The sequence below is a fragment of the Osmerus mordax genome, chromosome 26 (genome assembly GCF_038355195.1).
Source record: "Osmerus mordax isolate fOsmMor3 chromosome 26, fOsmMor3.pri, whole genome shotgun sequence".
Taxonomy (NCBI): domain Eukaryota; kingdom Metazoa; phylum Chordata; class Actinopteri; order Osmeriformes; family Osmeridae; genus Osmerus; species Osmerus mordax.
In genome coordinates, this window is record NC_090075.1 from 6795033 (window position 1) to 6811597 (window position 16565).

Sequence of the window (16565 nt, forward strand, 5' to 3'; positions counted from 1 at the left end):
GGAACTGAGGTTTCTTGGAATAGCTTTTCTAACAGCTAAGTGCTTCTCAGGTGCCTTTGTGTTGGTTTTAACTGGCCAGTACACCTATAGAATGAGGTATTGAGGTGGCGGGTAAGGCCTCTGATATATATATATATATATATCACACAACAACATCAGAACCTTGCACAAAATTGCTGGCAACCTCAAAAGGCTTTACGACCATTGTGTTGAAAATTGTCTGTGAACTGGCAGTCTTTGTGAAATGATGATCAGTGTCAAACTGCTTGATATGGCAATTTGGTTAACAAGGTTCACAGGAGTAAATAATAGTGCAGATGAGCTGAAATCCAATATATGAATTCTCCTCCAAAAATTAATTGTCTTAGATCAATTTAAAGACAAGATCTTTGATCGGGTAATCTAAATGGAGGCTTTAAGGCCCTTATCTCACATTCTTTTTAGACCATCATGGAACTGTCCCGTCTCATGCAAATGTATCAATCTCCAACTCTGCTTCCAGATGAATCATACCCATTCATTCCTTAGAACAGTGGAACATTGTCTCAAAGTGTACATTATAGTACCGTCCTTCCCATGTAGCGAGACTAGACTCTGTCCTCTTTGCTGTACTGGTCAGAACAACACTATCCTAGCATTGGAACTACAGGAAGCATGTATCCATCTTCATTTAATGTTATTGCAGGCTGTGGCTGATACTGAATGTAAAATATAAGTGGTTGGGAGTTAGTGGTTTGTGTTGATGCTGGCAAAGTGCAAACATCCGTTAGGTACGTCACTTTATTTGTAGGGTTTCTGTAGGTTTAAGTTGTGAAACATGGAGTCTATGAGCTGATTGTTGGGTAAGGGGATAAGTGTTTGGTAGGGGGGCTGACTTTGCAAGGCTTCTGCAGCTGTCCTGTGGGTTGGTTAATGGCCGCAGATGGGCGGATGTCATGGAGTCTGGATTGGTGCTCTTTCTCAGTTTCCCACCTCCAGTGTGCCTTGGGCTTACTCCTGCCAGGCAAGGACACATGTTGTGGTAGAGATCCCCCACTGTGCCACAAGTGTCCCCCCCACTGCCTTGAGCAATGTGTGTGTGTGTGTGTGTTTGTGTGTGTGTGCGTGTGTGTGTATATATGTTATTGATAGAGAGTAAGAAAGACAGAGAGAGAGAGAGAGAGAGAGAGAGAGAGAGAATAGATCCATTCCACGAGGCATACGTGGGGCAAAGGTAAAAGGTTCAAGATGACTGGACATTCTTATTCTCTGAGATCTGAGAAGAGCTGAGATCTGTAACTCAAATGGATTGGACTCATTTGGAAAGTAATGATAGCTTGATCTGTAGCATCATGTGTTTTATGATTAATGTGAGGGGTGTGGACAACCAAATCATGATACCGAGTGCTTAATGGGCATTTCATTTTCAGTTTCTCACTCTCTTTTTTCTTTTTATAGATTTTATTGAAATATCCACAAGTACATATTGTCTGCAGGTTGAGGGAACATTAAATTAAAAGTGATTATCTAATGTGTATTGAAATACATTTACATTACATTTATTCATTTACATTTATTCATTTTAAATGAATAAATGCATTTAGCAGATGTTTTTATCCAAAGCGACTTCCAAGAGAGAGCTTTACAAAAGTGCATAGGTCAATGATCATAAACAACGAGATAGCCCCAAAAACATTGCGGGTAGCCAAAACATGAAGCATATATTGTGAAAATCAAATAAGTGCCAATGGAAAGAAATATAAGAGCATGTAGTCAAACAAATTAAACAATATGAACCCGACTCCCTCACCGCTCAGCCACCTGACTCCAGATGCTGATGGTACATTTTTAATGCACTATGCTGAACCCTTAAGTTAAAAATAACAATGGCCGACACATACTTCCCTCCCTCTTCATATCTGGCAACTTTGGAGTGACGCAACATTCAAAAGCTGCAGCATACAGTAACTATAAACCTCCCTTTAGTAGAAATATCATATCCATAATAACTCTTCAGATCTATGCCAAGCATCTATTTACAGAATGTTCTCAAAATCAGGCAGACTCCTCTAAAGAAAAAGACTATTAAGACAATTAAGGAAGGTCAATAAAAACCATAGAAAAGATAACTTGCTTCCTGAGACTAAGACATTGGAGGTAAATAATTTCTGTTGAGTGAAACTATCGCAGGCAATTTCAGAATAGATAAGAGGTCAAAGGTTCAGATAAGTCTTTTATAACTGCTGATATATCAGGGTAGCTCAATACTGTCGTTTACAAACAGAAAATGTCAAAAACAACCAACTCTGAATAGGTTGTGCAAAAATTTCTTGGCCAGTTATCTCCTTATGACAGTGATAAGAAAAGTTGTCTCTCTAGATATGGTATATATATATCTATAAGAGACATTTTAAACTGGCTTATGTTCAACTTAACGTGAAATAAAATGCCATAGCCTGCTACCACATTAGCTCACTCCCTGTCAGGCCTACCTATGTTGTACAGTACATTTAACATGCATAAAAGTACGATATGAATTAAAACACAGTTACAAACAAAGAAAATCATGTTTGTAATTTTAGTCTAATATTTTATTTCTGGCTTGACAAATACCAATCACTCACTCCAAAATAATAATGACAAACCAAAAATTATAGGGAACCTAATTTGTTTTGTAATTGAGATCCTCTTCCCCTGTATTCTTACAAATGGCCTTCCAGATTATAGGGATTAACAAAATTAGCCCCAGATTTGACAGACCCTGTATTGTGCAATAGCAGCAGGTGGTCTTGGAGTAGGGACAATTTCTAGTAATCTCTCTCTTTCTTTTTTTTCATGCCAGTCTAGGAGGAAACAACTCCAGTTGATCAACAAGGCCCACATTGGACAACCATCCTTCTTGATCACTTTTTTTTTGACAAGGATGGGTTTTTGGGAGTCAGTCCAAACTCTATTCAGTTCTTATAATTTGTCAGAACAGACACCAGCATACACAATAAGACAATTGTACCCATTTCACAGTCTATTTCACATACAAAGACACAGTACAAGATGTGTGCTATATTGACTGCAGAGTAAAGCCTGTCCAACTTTGTGTGAGGCAGATGTACAAGGGTGTACACCGTTAGTGATTGATCATCATCATTTCTGAAGCCTAAAGGCTGTAAAATAAGTCATTAAAATGAGCAGGGTGACCTGTGACAGAGGGAAATTATATAAGAAATAACCAATTAGGGCCAGTTGTAGTTTACTCTGTCAAGTTTTTTTCCAGCATTAACGGGGTATTTTTTTTCTTCTGTTTGTGACAGTGTTGCTAATTTAGCAGTTAGTGAGTTGGTCAAATTTGAAGATTTGCACACATGGGTGCATTTGGGTGTGGTCATGAGATTATCAAACTTCCTGTCCAGCTCATTTCCTTTACCAATGCGGATGGCTTTTCAGATAGGAATTAAAGGTCGAAAGGTGAGATTCATAGAGAGAAATAATTTTTCAGCTCAGTCTGAAAAATATGCAATATTTCTATTCAGTCATTTTTTACAATGACGACAGATGGATAGAAACGATCAAAAACAAAGCACTACTCATGCTATATTTTTTATTAGGCACGCATTGTTAAAATTGGTTAGGCTAGGATAAAAGTGGGACGCATTTTCTACACGTGCCATTCATGTCTCAAGTGGTTTGGGGAGATCCAGGACCAGAACTGCATTAGATTTTTTATGGTTCAGCGAAAACTCGGGACATTTCCTCAGACAAAAGAGTAGCCTATGTGTTAGAGGCAGAAGAATCCCCACATTTTAAGGAGGCAAACTGTGGTATTGACCATTTTACTCCACCTGTAGACCAAAGTCTCTTCTAAGAAATTGGCCTGTCACTTGAATGAAGGAATTACATTGATAGCATAAATACTTGAAATTGCAATCCATAAAAAATTACGTGATGGAATGACAGTTAATTAAACATTTGAGAGTCAATATGTTTTTATTTCCCTTCCCTTCATTCTAAGATGTAAGAGTGGTCATTGATTATCTGATTCACTTACGCAATATTTGTACGTCGTTTTGGATAAAAGCGTAGGCTACTATTGTGAATGTAAAGATATGATCCAGGCTAAATTGTGGGTTTCTGTGTAATGACGGCTGTACTATTGTGTTGGATATGCTTTCAGGGTTACAAAAACGTGCAGTTACATCTCAGATGCTCGTCTGTGCAATCAGTTTTGTCTGTCAAACTACTATCTGAGTCAATCTAGTGATACCAACAAATGAATAGTTCCTATGAGTGATAATGTAAACGCTCGATTTATACCGTGGCGGGAATAGAAAGGATACCCTCAGTCTACGGCGAACAAAGAATCTGTAAACCAACGATTCGCAGTGATTTGAATCGCATATCCAAACCAAATGTAGTTAACAGCCTATATCGTTATAAAATATTAGCATGATCAAATTAGCTAAAGGACACGATCCAGATTATTCTTTACATCTGTAGTTTCAGTTTATTCTTCCGCCACAGTAATGTTTTGCTACGACGCTAAACCTAACAACGACTGCGCGGAGTGATTTAATAAGGACTACACCCAAGAGCTTCCCGATTGCAGTGGCTTCTCTTCGTTCGCTGCCCATACCCAGAAGAAAGCGGGGACGTGCCGGAGCTGGGGAATCGTTGGACACTTCCGAATCGCCAAAAATATAGCTTGAACAAACCTCAGTGCTTATCGAGAGTACCTGTGACATATTTTAATCATACATTTCAACATTTGAACTAATACGCAAAAATGTCCTGGCAAAGCTACGTGGATAACCTGATGGCCGATGGCAGCTGCCAGGACTCCGCCATTGTTGGGTACACGGACGCCAAATACGTCTGGGCATCGGTTGCCGATGCTACTTTTGGCAACATGTCGGTGAGTCTCAATTTAATTACATTGCTTCTATTTGTCTGAATAAATTGTTTGGATTTGGGAGCCCCGTATGTGATGCTCCTATTGGAATTAGGCCTTGTTGAACAGAAAAGCCACTGCACAGGGGAGATTGAATGGATTGAGGCGAGCCCTGTGCTTGGCACACATGGCTAGAGGTCCAGTGTTTGCAGACAGTAGTTATTCCATTATTGAATGTCGACGAATCTGCCCCTGACACATATAGCAATGGGGTATAGATGCGGTATAGTATTTTTTTCCAAATCTTTTTTATCACAGATTTTTTTTTGAGACATTGTTTGCTGGTGTTGGCTACATAATAGCATGCATAGCAAAGCTAATGCTAGCGGCCAAAGCTAGCGTCGCGAGCTGCTTCATGCAATATCTCGCTAACTGAAGCATATCTGAAGCATTGGAACACCCGTTTAGAAATGTAAGTTCTTTGGTCACCGTATCTGTCAGTGTCCAGAGACCTACCAATAGCTGCAAATGTAACCTAACTGGCAATGCGGGCTTTTGGTTTAAGGGGAATTGGTAGCCAAAATCATAAAATCAGGGCCGGCCATCCATTCGAAAATCAGCTACGCCAAGAAGCAGGCTCATTTACGCCGCATGTAGCGGTATGTGACATTCAGACGAGGCTTTGTACAGTCCGCGGTATTCGTAGTGGCATCTGTGAATCAGGCCCTCGATGCCACCCCTATTCCCAAGATGGCGCATCCACTCCCAATCTCTCTTAATGTTTCACGGATTCAATCTTTATGCACTTTTTCCCGCACGTATGCCACAGTGGTAGTCGACTTTTAGCAGCACAATAGAAACCGCTTACATTTACACTGCCGGTTAAGCAATGTACACACTGTTCGAAGCGCCGGTTCTGGCGATTCCTGGATCCTCCATTTTGTTAGCCAGCTAGCAAGCATGAAAATCAGCTGTTCAGTCGTCTAGCGTCAGCTCTTTGTGCAAAGTCTAGTTTTGATAAAGCTAGCTAGCTATATCACATGGTTGCCGTACAAGGCAGTAGAATGATCAGACCCAAATCTAGTTACATGCTAACCAACAAGCAAGTTATATACTGGCAGTTGATCGGCTATGTGCTAGGCTAACTATTATAGCACTTGGCCATGTAATACTAATGTGACACACCATCTCAGTAAATGACGAGTCATTTGCTGGCCTAATCTAATGAATGCGCTAGACTACCTAACGTCAAAAGTATAATCTCGGGAGATGAAGGCTTCTCGGCCTTTCTGGATTCTACAGGCTGACACGAGGGGGGTGTCTAACAACATTAGCAGGACTTCTCTAATGTGCTTTGATTTGATTCTCGAAATGAAATCACCCGTCCTTGCCCCTTCGCCACATGTGGCATTTGTCAATGCAGTGTTGACGGTGAACGCAATTTATGAAAATGTATTCATTCTGATATGAAGAAATGGCACAAATTTTAACCGGTTCATGAACCACATTTCCACAGTTCATTTCCGCCGTTTGTGTCGGACGTCTCATGTCAGTCTACAGAATTTGTTTTATCTAGAATTCCTTTTCTTGATATGTTATATTATTGCACATTTTCTATTTAAGTATTCTCCGATATAATGCTAAACCAACGGGCCTGTCCAACACTGAGTTGCACAAGTTCTACCCATCGTTCCATTTGAAATGTGTGCTTTGTAAAACACAGCTAATCGTTTCGATACTAAAGCTATCAGAATCGCAAAAACAAGACTACAAATAAACAAGAAATTCAAAGTAGTCAAATGTTTCATGTCAGAATAACCATACATGCTTGTTTCCAGTTTTTCTGTAGGCTGGTGTACGTTTAGACAACTTCTTGTCAGTAGAAGTGGAGCTGGATAACCAGCTGTGGTCTGCCGTTTTTCCCAGTAGGACATTGACATTAGATGTGGAACCACCATGTAGAAACTTATCACTTAGGCCATCATCGAGTCTAACTAGGATGAGTATATATAATTTAAATGTCAGAACCAGTCACATCCCTAATAATTGAATGCAGTCAACATGGATGCACACTGGACCATTGGCTCTGGTTTGGATTTAACATCTGGCACACAATTTTTCAATGAGAGATGGAGTCTTGATCACTCAGTTTAGATATTGGGAGCCAAAAACTGGGACTTGAACAAGACACCCTTTTGGTTCCATTGCCTTTCTAATCTGGTTAGGCCTTCAATTCATAATTTATTCTATCATGTCTGGGTAACCAGGTAGTTTTACCAGGTCTTAAACGGTTTGGAAGTCACAATCTAAGGTTGGCTCTTGGTTACCTAGATGTTCTATCTATGATGTTCTAGACTAGATATGGCTATTTAGAAGCAGGCATGCTTTAGTTTGAGTTAGTTCTGGAAAACGGGTTGGCATGGTTATGGAATGCAACACAGCATTAGGATATCGATAATGTCAGTCAATTTTACGTTATTTGCCATAAGTTTATTTTAGCAATCACTGACCAATGTTTAACAACCAACAAAAATTCATTGGTGGAACTCAAGTCTAAAGTTATGACTACTTTTCTGTACACTGGCGACGCCTTTCTGTTCTCAGGCCTGTTTGTTGAATCTGAGTAAACCGGTCATTGGTTTCCTTAAGGAAATGACCAAAGCTTGAATTTGTCTTTGACCTCAATCTGAATAAGCATAGACTGGTGGTCACTGGTTCCTTCCAGTGGCTCATGTGAAGGCTATGGGTGTGAGAATGTGAAAGTGACACGCTACATTTGACTGGCAAATAATTCACCTCAACATCAACTCTCTGTGACAGAAGTTGGTCGTCTAGTTACTGTTTGGTGAAATTAAATGTAATCCGATATTTTACACCACAGACTCTGCTCACAACATTGATCACCGGTGAACTCTTGCCCTCTCTCAGGCTCCGCTGAATACTTCCCTGTTGTCCATCCATAACAAGTCTCTCTCTGCCTCTTCCCCAGATTGAGGAGATTGACATCTTAATAGGAAAGGACCGGGAGGGATTTTTCACCGGAGGGCTGACCCTAGGCCAAAAGAAGTGCTCCGTCATCAGAGACAGCCTCCATGTCGAGGGCGACTGGACAATGGACATCAGGACAAAGAGTCAAGGAGGAGAGCCAACATACAACATTTCCGTAGGCAAAGCCGGCAAAGGTAACATCCTGTCTCCCCCTCGTTGCACAAACACGTAGCGCATAGATTAGTTTTGCTTTGCATTATAGTAGTGTGCATGCACGATATTTGATATTCACCTTTCCTCAATATATCCTATTGCAATATATGCTATTTTAAAGAAGACATCATTCCTTTACAATTAGATCAAATGTATGTTATTAACTATAGAAACTTGAACTTGAAAAAAAGAACTGGGGAAAGATTATTAATCACTGTCAGGGATGAAAATGACAACAACAACAACAAAACAAGATTCAGGTCTGCCATGTTCAAGGAGAGAAATTAGTTTCTTTTCATTTAACGAAGCTGTACTAGCGACTTCAAACCTAACCCCTGTAATCACAAGAACAAGGAATAATAATAACTGCTACCCAACTAAATTCTCCACTCAAACCAATTATCCAAACTCTCACCCGAGCGGCCAATCGAAGGAAATCCGTCCGAGTAACGAGTTGCCTGTGAGTTGTGCCAACGTTCATCTTGCCTGTATGATCCTCGTCTCTCACCCCCCCCCAGCCTCAGAGTCCCTGGCTGCCCCTCCTACAGGTGGGAGAGACTGTCACAGGACACCCAGGGTTCTTCTCTCTCTACTGATATCACTTCTGCTCTTTCCAGTAATGGACCCCCCCCACCCACCTCGGTTGCATGCATATTCCTTTCTCCTTCCTAACGTGTAATGCACACTCTCTCTCTCTCCCCCCCCACCCTCACACCAACTCCTGTGTACACCCCTGCACATTGTAAGGTGACATTCTTTCTCAAATTAGGGCTCTTAGACGTCTTTGACTTGGGTTTACATTTGGACGATTTCGTATGTATTGAGGAGAGGTACCCACACGCATGCTGTATCTGCATGTGTAGTTTGCTGCTGTAGTGTTTGGCGGTAGTGAGAAGCATTCACTTTCCTATTCCTCCCCGCTCCTGGAATGTTTTATACATGTATGTAGACATACAGAAGTGGGCCTTTGTTACCCCCCAGCATCGTGTACGGTAAAGTTATTGGCTGATCAATGCAGGGCTGGACGTCATAGCTTGAGAATGAGGCGAATGCAGCAGTGATTGTTTAATATTTATCAGAAGGAGGTGTAAACACGTCCTTGTTCAGGAACGCAGGATAGACTATGATGATGAGATTTGTTGATATTTGTCCTTTGGTTTAGATTTATACAGCCCTATTGGAATCTTAATCTCGTTTTTATTATCACTATAAAGACAGCCTTGCATGTTTATCCCCCTGTCCCAAGACAAACCGCTTTTGATAAGAAAATGAATGCTTACGTATAGTCCATATTCAGGCCTCTTAATGTGCTGTCTGTCTTCCTTCATACTAATCTGTCCTGTCGACTTGCTTGTTTTTTTGTAATTACGCTTAACCTTTTTTCTAAAATGATCTCCTAACTTCACAATTTCTCTAAATTTCCCTTCTCTCTCTTTTCTTTCAGTCTTGGTTCTTGTAATGGGCAAAGAAGGGGTCCATGGAGGCGGATTGAATAAGAAGGCATACTCAATGGCAAAATACTTAAGGGATTCAGGGTTCTAGTTTAGTCTTGACTTAGCCGGTGTGGTGTAGTTGAGGGAGGCGAGGAAAAAAGAAAAAAAAACATTAAAAAGGAAAAAACACAAAAAATATAAAACTTTAAAAACAAAATTGCTGTCAAAAGATTTTCCCTTTCAAGCTGTCCCATTGAGAAAAAAATTCCTTGAAGCGTTACTATTTACTAGCGGTACAGGGTTCCATGTGTTGTAGGCCCCTGACTTCAACAACGTAGCCCTCATGTTTAGCGGAGGGGGGAGTTAAAAAAACACAAAAACATGAGAAAAAGACATACTTTTTCAGCCCTACCACCATGTCTGTTCATTTCTGTTTTTTTGTTTGTGTTCTTGTGTGTGTACTCCAGCATTGGTTTTAGTCATGGGAAAGGATGGTGTCCATGGAGGGCAACTCAACAAGAAAGCGTTTCTAATGACTGAGTACCTGAGGAAGTCTGGATACTAAGTCAACTTCTGCTAGCCACCTAGCAGAATCACCCTTACCACCCTGTTGCGTTTCACAGTACTTCCACCTTTATAGTTGGTAGTTGCTTCTTTATTTTATTTTTTCTTCCCTCCCCCCTCCCCCCCATCCGATTTTGTCCCCCATTTTGCATTCTGCTGTTTATTTTATTTTTTTCCTCTTTCTCGGTCATCTGTATGCATTCACACTACTCCTATCCCATTCTAGCACTACTATTGCACCATAGTTAAAGATGAGCATGTTGTTAACAGGACATTGACAAAATCTGTACTTACGGAACACCTGCACCATGCAGGCCAAACACTCAGTGCAAAAACTCTAAACCAAGTTAAGGAAACCAATTTTTGTTATGAAGAACTGAGATTTTGTGTGGTGGTGCCAGGTAGTTCAGTGTTCCCCCCCCCCCTCCCTGAACGGCCGATGCCTTTTTGAAGCACTTGAGCGGTAAACCAAGCTCATATTGTCTTCCTTTTTCTAGAGCATGTCTGGGAGGGGAAACGGCATGCATATCTTTTAAGTCCACTGTTGTTCTCCCCGCCCTATCCCCTCCCCTGCTCCCTAGTAACTCCTGCCAAATGTCTGTACCGTACCCCCCCCCCCCCCCCCCCCCATCCTGTTCGTCCATAGTAATTGACACTCCATCACTACACAGGAGACACAACTCTCCTCCATTAACCAACCACTACACCCTGGTCCCTCCCCACCCCACCCCCCCCCTTCTGCTCTCAACCTCACTACTCTGTACTGAATGATTTGAGGGTGGGGGGGTTATGCTTGGATGCAGTCCTGACATGCTATCAGTTTTGGTATTGATTTGAGTCGAATGGCAAAAGAAGCCCAGCCGGTTGAGATGATGCAGGTAGAAGCTCCTCCCTAGCCCTCATGATCTCCCTGACTACATGAACCCCATGGACATTCCATCGTTGCAATGGCTCAGGCACTTAAACTATTGTTTGCCAGCTCCTGTAATATATTGTAATTTCTTTTTTTTTTTTTTTTTAAGGCTGCCATTTTGGACAGTAGATATCCCAGCATAACCACCTGGAGTGTGTCCAGTTAGATTTCTTTTTTTCATAGGACCAATTTTAGTCACAGTTTGGGTATATATACAATTGCTCTAAATCATTGGAAAAGTGACTGCTAGACTCACGTTTCTGCAAAACTACACTAACATAAACCACACTACAACAGTGAAACAGCTGTGGGGCAGGAGAGTGGAGGGATTGTCGTTGAAGGTCTCTCTTTTTTTTTTTTTAAAGAAATGAATTACTGCATTTTGTAAACCCATGCTGTGTAAAGAAACAAAACTGTGGAATAAATTGCCTTTCTCTCTAGTCATCACCTAAGATGTGGTTATCAAACTGTCTGTTCAAGCTTGGTACTAAATGTAATGTCCAATTGAAAAGAACTTCAAAAGATTACGTAGAAATGACACTAAATTGTAACGGGAGATGGGATTGGTTGGAATAAGAACACTCTGGTTGTCTTGTGGAAACGTAATATACAAAACCTGTGTATCCTGTGCCATAATGTAGAGCGAAATCTGTTGCTATTGTGAGATGGATTTTACCTGCTGCCCCAAAAGGAGTCATTTCATGGGCACTTTCTAGGGATGTTTTAGCATCAGCTCCAATGTTCAGGCGTTGTGGGATGTGTGTACTGATTAAAATCCTGTTTGCTGATTTTTCTGTTCATTTCTTTCCCCACACCTCTTTTCTTACATCTGAGATATGGTCTCTAACACATCTGATTTCATATGCATAAACCAAGAAATGCCATACATTGATTTTATCACCTTGTTTACAGACAGATCAAATAAATTTATTCCAACCAGATCAGTCCTGTTACGTGCTTCTTTTGTCTACTCTGTTGGTTTTATTGTAAAGGGGAGTTGGAGTCGGCTGCTACAGTGGACTGAGGTGGAATCATCCAACTGAATTGGCCTTTAAGACTGTCGAAATGGAAAAGGGAGATGTCTGGTTTTCTTCTAGGTAGAATAATGTGGAGTGAGAACCCCATGACCATGTCACAATCTATACCTTGATCTATGAATGTCAAACGCTGCATTGTGGATAAAGTGATTGACTTACTCTCGACAAAAGTAGGTTTTTCTTTATTGAAGTGAAATTGGATTGATTAGACACGGGTATTGAAGACGTTAACTGGACAACAACTCGAAAGAAAGGCAACAGGACATAACATGGAACAGTTCAAGCCATGTTAGAAACAAAAAACTTCCACTTGTAGAACTGACTAGCTACAGTATTTAAATATATGCAGAGGACCAAAAATCAACCACCTTCAAACCAATCTCATGGAGGGGGTTATAATTGCCTGCGAGGAGCCAAATGAAGGCTCAACATGGGCTATTCGACAACAACCTGTAGTTAAATGTATTAGAATAGAAAACTGCTGCCTACATCTCTTCTGTTCCACATGACTTCTGAGTTGATGCCTACGATGGCATGAATACACAACGTACACCTTTTCTCCGCTGGAAAAACTCAACTGCCTAACCGGTTTGGCCACGTGTGAATATCAATGATACTGACCAGTCACTGCAAACTCACACAGCGGTACGAGTGACTGATCGCTGGCTAGAAACAAATTGGCAAGTCTTGTGGTCTTCTCTAGCCGTATATTCACAAAGAAAATGTCAGTTTCAATTTTACAAAACAAAAACGACAAAAAAACATGCTGCATAGTCATTTGATTAGGATCTCTATGCAGCAAAGAGTATTTACATTAGAAGTTTAATTCATTCGCTTCCCCACCTTCTGATACAGAGGCATACAGATAATGCAGGCTACAAAATAATCAAAGATAAAGATGTTATGTATGGTGTTCTATACATTTTATATACAATAATGCTTTCACTCGGTTGTGTGTCAAACATGCTCTCAGGCACAGGACCCAGAGTTGCCTCACAGTGACTAAGGTTGAACAACAGTAAACCTGCTGTAATCCATCCATAAACTGACCAACCAGAGCCCAAAGCAGAGTGCACACGCAACAGTTCTGTATCATATGCACCACATAGCCCCAAAACATACAATGACTCACAATCCCATCTAGATTTTTCAGGGTATAGCCAGGCCCCCAGCAATCAGGTAAAAAAAAACGAGAATTCATATCATTTTCATTCTAACGTGAGGGTGAGGGGAAGGGGGGGAGAGACTAAATACTAAGCAGTGATGTAAAAATGAAACACAAATCCGTATAGGCCACGCCCTCAATGTGAGTTTCCGTTGCTTTGAATCCGGTGGGTTCTGTAGGTGAGGGAAGGCGGGGCCTTGCGATGTGACAATCAAGACTATCCAATCGGGGTCAGACGCGGGGCGGGCCGTGGCCCTCCGAGCGCGACGGTTGCTGCAGCTGCACCACCACCGTCTCCACGGTGACCTCCTCCTCGCTGTCGTCGCTGGTGTCCAGCTCGTCCTCGTACTCGGAGGACTCCTGCTCGGGGTCGGAGCGCGACGCGCCGGACATGGTGCCAAAGGAGTGGGCGCTGGTGGACGCCAGGGAGCGCAGCAGCGGGGTGCTCTCCGACACCTCCTCGTTCTCCTCCGGGCCGCTCTCCCCCCCCTCCGACTCGGAGTCCGAGTCGCCCTGGGAGGGCACCACCTTCTGCTTGCACACGGGACACGTCTTCTTGGTTTTAGTCAGCCAGGGATCCACGCACTTGCTGTGATAGGCTGCAGGAGGGGGGGGGGGGGGGGTGGAATACCCAGGAACAGTATGTTAATCCTGACCGTTCAAAAAGTTAACCTTAAGGTGAAACGTACAATGCCTCTGGTTTAAGGTGAAGTGGTACCTCTGACACACCCTCGCTCCAATCAAAGGTTGTTAGAGGCGTGTTGTTATCAAACTGACTGAGGTGGACTTGAACAGTTTATCTGCCGCCTTAAAACGAGGGGATTGGGCATGCATATCTGTATTTCATTCTAACTAGTGTGTGTGTGCATGTCTTAGCCAGAGACTACTAGTAAATGGTTTAGGCTTTTAGGGCAGCAAACATGCAGCAATTATTTACATTTTGCCTCGATTGTTTGATTTGTGACCAAACTTGCGAGGCGCGCGTACAACATGAACAACCTCAGAAACGATAAAATGGCACTCCCTCTTTTTTAAAAGCAGTTTGGACGCGATCGCATCAGTTAACATGGACCCAATGAGGTCGAGCCGTGCTCTCGAGCCGTCGTCTCTAAAACCTCGGGTCTCCGTGTTCCCCGTGTCGTGAGAGCACAAGAGACTGAAAAGGTTCTGAAAGTAGGCGTTCTAAAGAATGGCGGGGCTGTAGCCTGGCCGTCAGCATTAGACGCAGCAGCAAAGCCAAGCAGATGATTTACCCGACGGGCTTAGTTCCAGGAAATGCTCGACTCCTACTGACACATCATCACATGAGGCCGGTAGTGGTGTTCAACAGAGGCCAAGTTTGAGGCTCTACGGTGGGGGACTAAGTCCTGGGACAACTCGACTGCCTCCTGAGAGTTTTCCCCTTATCTTTTCGGAGGGGTTTAGATTGGATGTGTTGACATCCATGGGCAACTGCAAAGCTCTTTGTAACATTGTTTGTGAAAGGGACTTTCTCATTTGTAATAACAAATGTTCTTACATTTGGACAACTATAGTATTTGGCACAATGGTGCGGCAAATGAAGCCTGACACACAGGGATTACGTGGAGCCATAGAGGTGTTTTCATAGTGGTAGATGTGAAGGGTAGTGGAGAGGTTATAGAGGAGAATGACAGGTGTTCTGTGAGACAATGAGGGGGCCGATTCCTGAGGGGGCAGCGAAGGCAGCAGGGTGTTGGGGCAGGACGATGCTTGGTGGTGTTTACCGGGCGGAGATGTGTAACATGGCTGGACAATGTTCAACAAGACCAGTGGAAGTCTCACCGTGAGAACAGGGCAGCACCCGTAGCTTGTCGCCTTCCTCGTACTCATCCAGGCAGATGGCACACACATCGTAGGAGTCCCCTGGGTCAAAAAGAGAAAAGAGATCACCACCTGTACTGTGCTGGGCACACAGCTTCCCAGAACATAGCATTTAAAATGTCCCATCTCTTTAGACTATGGAAATCCACCTGGAAAGAGACACACTTTTTACAGGAGCAACCGAGATGATGACTCATCGCTACTGTAGTGTAAACCCATTCCTCCACACGCTGCTCATTTCCTTCTATTGATCTCGAGATAGCCCCTTCCCCCCCTCACACATTCCCATCAGGTAGTGTTGTGCCAAACTGCTCCCAGCTGCATTTCCTTTTTCAGCCCTGACGTTCCCGGGGAGGAGCTGGGGCTGCCTTGAGCCAACAAAGATCGGAAGAGAGAGAGAGAAAAAAAAAAAGAGAGAAAAAAGGCGGCCTAGGAATTTCAGAACGCACTCCCTTACAAATTCCTGAGTTCCTCTCCCTTCCCCAGCGAAGGGGGAGATGGTCATGCAGGGTGGTGGGCTGGCTGGCTGGCCGGCGTGTTTACGTAAGCTCGAAATGAGCATGTTTTCCCCTTAGTACTGGTGCCAGGGTTGCATGTGACCGTATAAGGATGGGGAGTCACATCTACTACAAACCACCCCCTTTAACTGGACGTCAGACTTTTTTCTTCTTCGTGTCTCTCTCTCCTGTCCATCTCCATGTTCTTAGACAATCCTCCTCTTGTCTCTCTGAATCGTACGTTTTTTCCCCCCAAAAAAATCCTCAGTTTCCTCATTCTGCTAATCTTTAACATTTCTTAATCTTTTTACCTCTCTCTTTCTCTAGCACTCTTTTTCTGCCCTTTAACCCAGTTCTAGACAGGGGCTAGAGAAGAAAAGACCTTTATAAAGGCATGGATCCAGAGAAAACTCAGGAAATGCTGAACTGTGGCACTGGGCTATTCTGAGAGAAGCTGAACCCTAAGCAAAAAACACCACCACACACTCAAGGGGCTGTATTTATGCACTGCTAAAATACAGCATCACAAGACAGACTTTATTGAGCTACGATGCTAAACAATTCAACCGAAGACGCAATAAAGGTCTTCTGGACGCAATCCCAAAAGCCATATTTAAATATTGTTTGGCCCTTTCTCGACTATCCTAGTTAGCTTTGGTAAATGTTGGTCAACAAGAGGCTGAGCAACAAAACAGCTGCTGGTTGAGTAATTTGTGTTTATGGTCAGGTCAACTGCTGCACGAAAGGGATTATACCACTCAGGCTGATCAAAGGAGATGGTGTGGGCACAAGGCTACTCACTCTTCTTCCTGGAAAGTTTGCTGGGCAAAGTTACTAACGTCATTACTATGTACCTCAGATCAATCACATGTGAGCGTAGGGGGGAAAACAGAATTACCTATCGGGATGTCTGAGCAGAAACCAAACCCGAATCCCAGGACATTTCTAAACCTCTAAACCACACGGTCATGTTCACTATTTCTAGAAAATAAAGAAGGCAGTTTAAACCATACACAATTTATTTTGTGCTTAATCAGGCTTTATTTACTTAG

General features: G+C 42.6%; 2 protein-coding genes across 3 annotated transcripts in view; one reads left to right on the forward strand and one right to left on the reverse strand.

Annotated features, from left to right (window-relative positions):
• Positions 1–4587: 4587 nt before the first annotated feature.
• Positions 4588–11913, forward strand: LOC136936106 (profilin-2-like). Of its 2 annotated transcripts, none has more exons than XM_067229844.1 (3): positions 4588–4885; positions 7851–8043; positions 9507–11913. In XM_067229844.1, the coding sequence occupies exons 1-3, from the start codon at positions 4757–4759 to the stop codon at positions 9602–9604; spliced, it is 420 nt and encodes a 139-aa protein (XP_067085945.1). In that variant the 5' UTR covers positions 4588–4756; the 3' UTR covers positions 9605–11913. The 2 variants fall into 2 exon arrangements, with proteins under 2 accessions (XP_067085945.1, XP_067085946.1); XM_067229845.1 differs by having other exon boundaries at positions 9963–11913.
• Positions 11914–13064: 1151 nt separating this feature from the next.
• Positions 13065–16565, reverse strand: part of rnf13 (ring finger protein 13) — a 28119-nt gene continuing 24618 nt past the window's right edge. Inside the window, exons 9-10 of the mRNA XM_067230139.1 lie at positions 14978–15058; positions 13065–13773 (exon numbers count right to left, since the gene is read on the reverse strand). Of these exons, the coding sequence (XP_067086240.1) occupies positions 13406–13773; positions 14978–15058 (449 nt within the window). The 3' untranslated portion in view covers positions 13065–13405. The remainder of the gene's footprint in view (positions 13774–14977; positions 15059–16565) is intronic.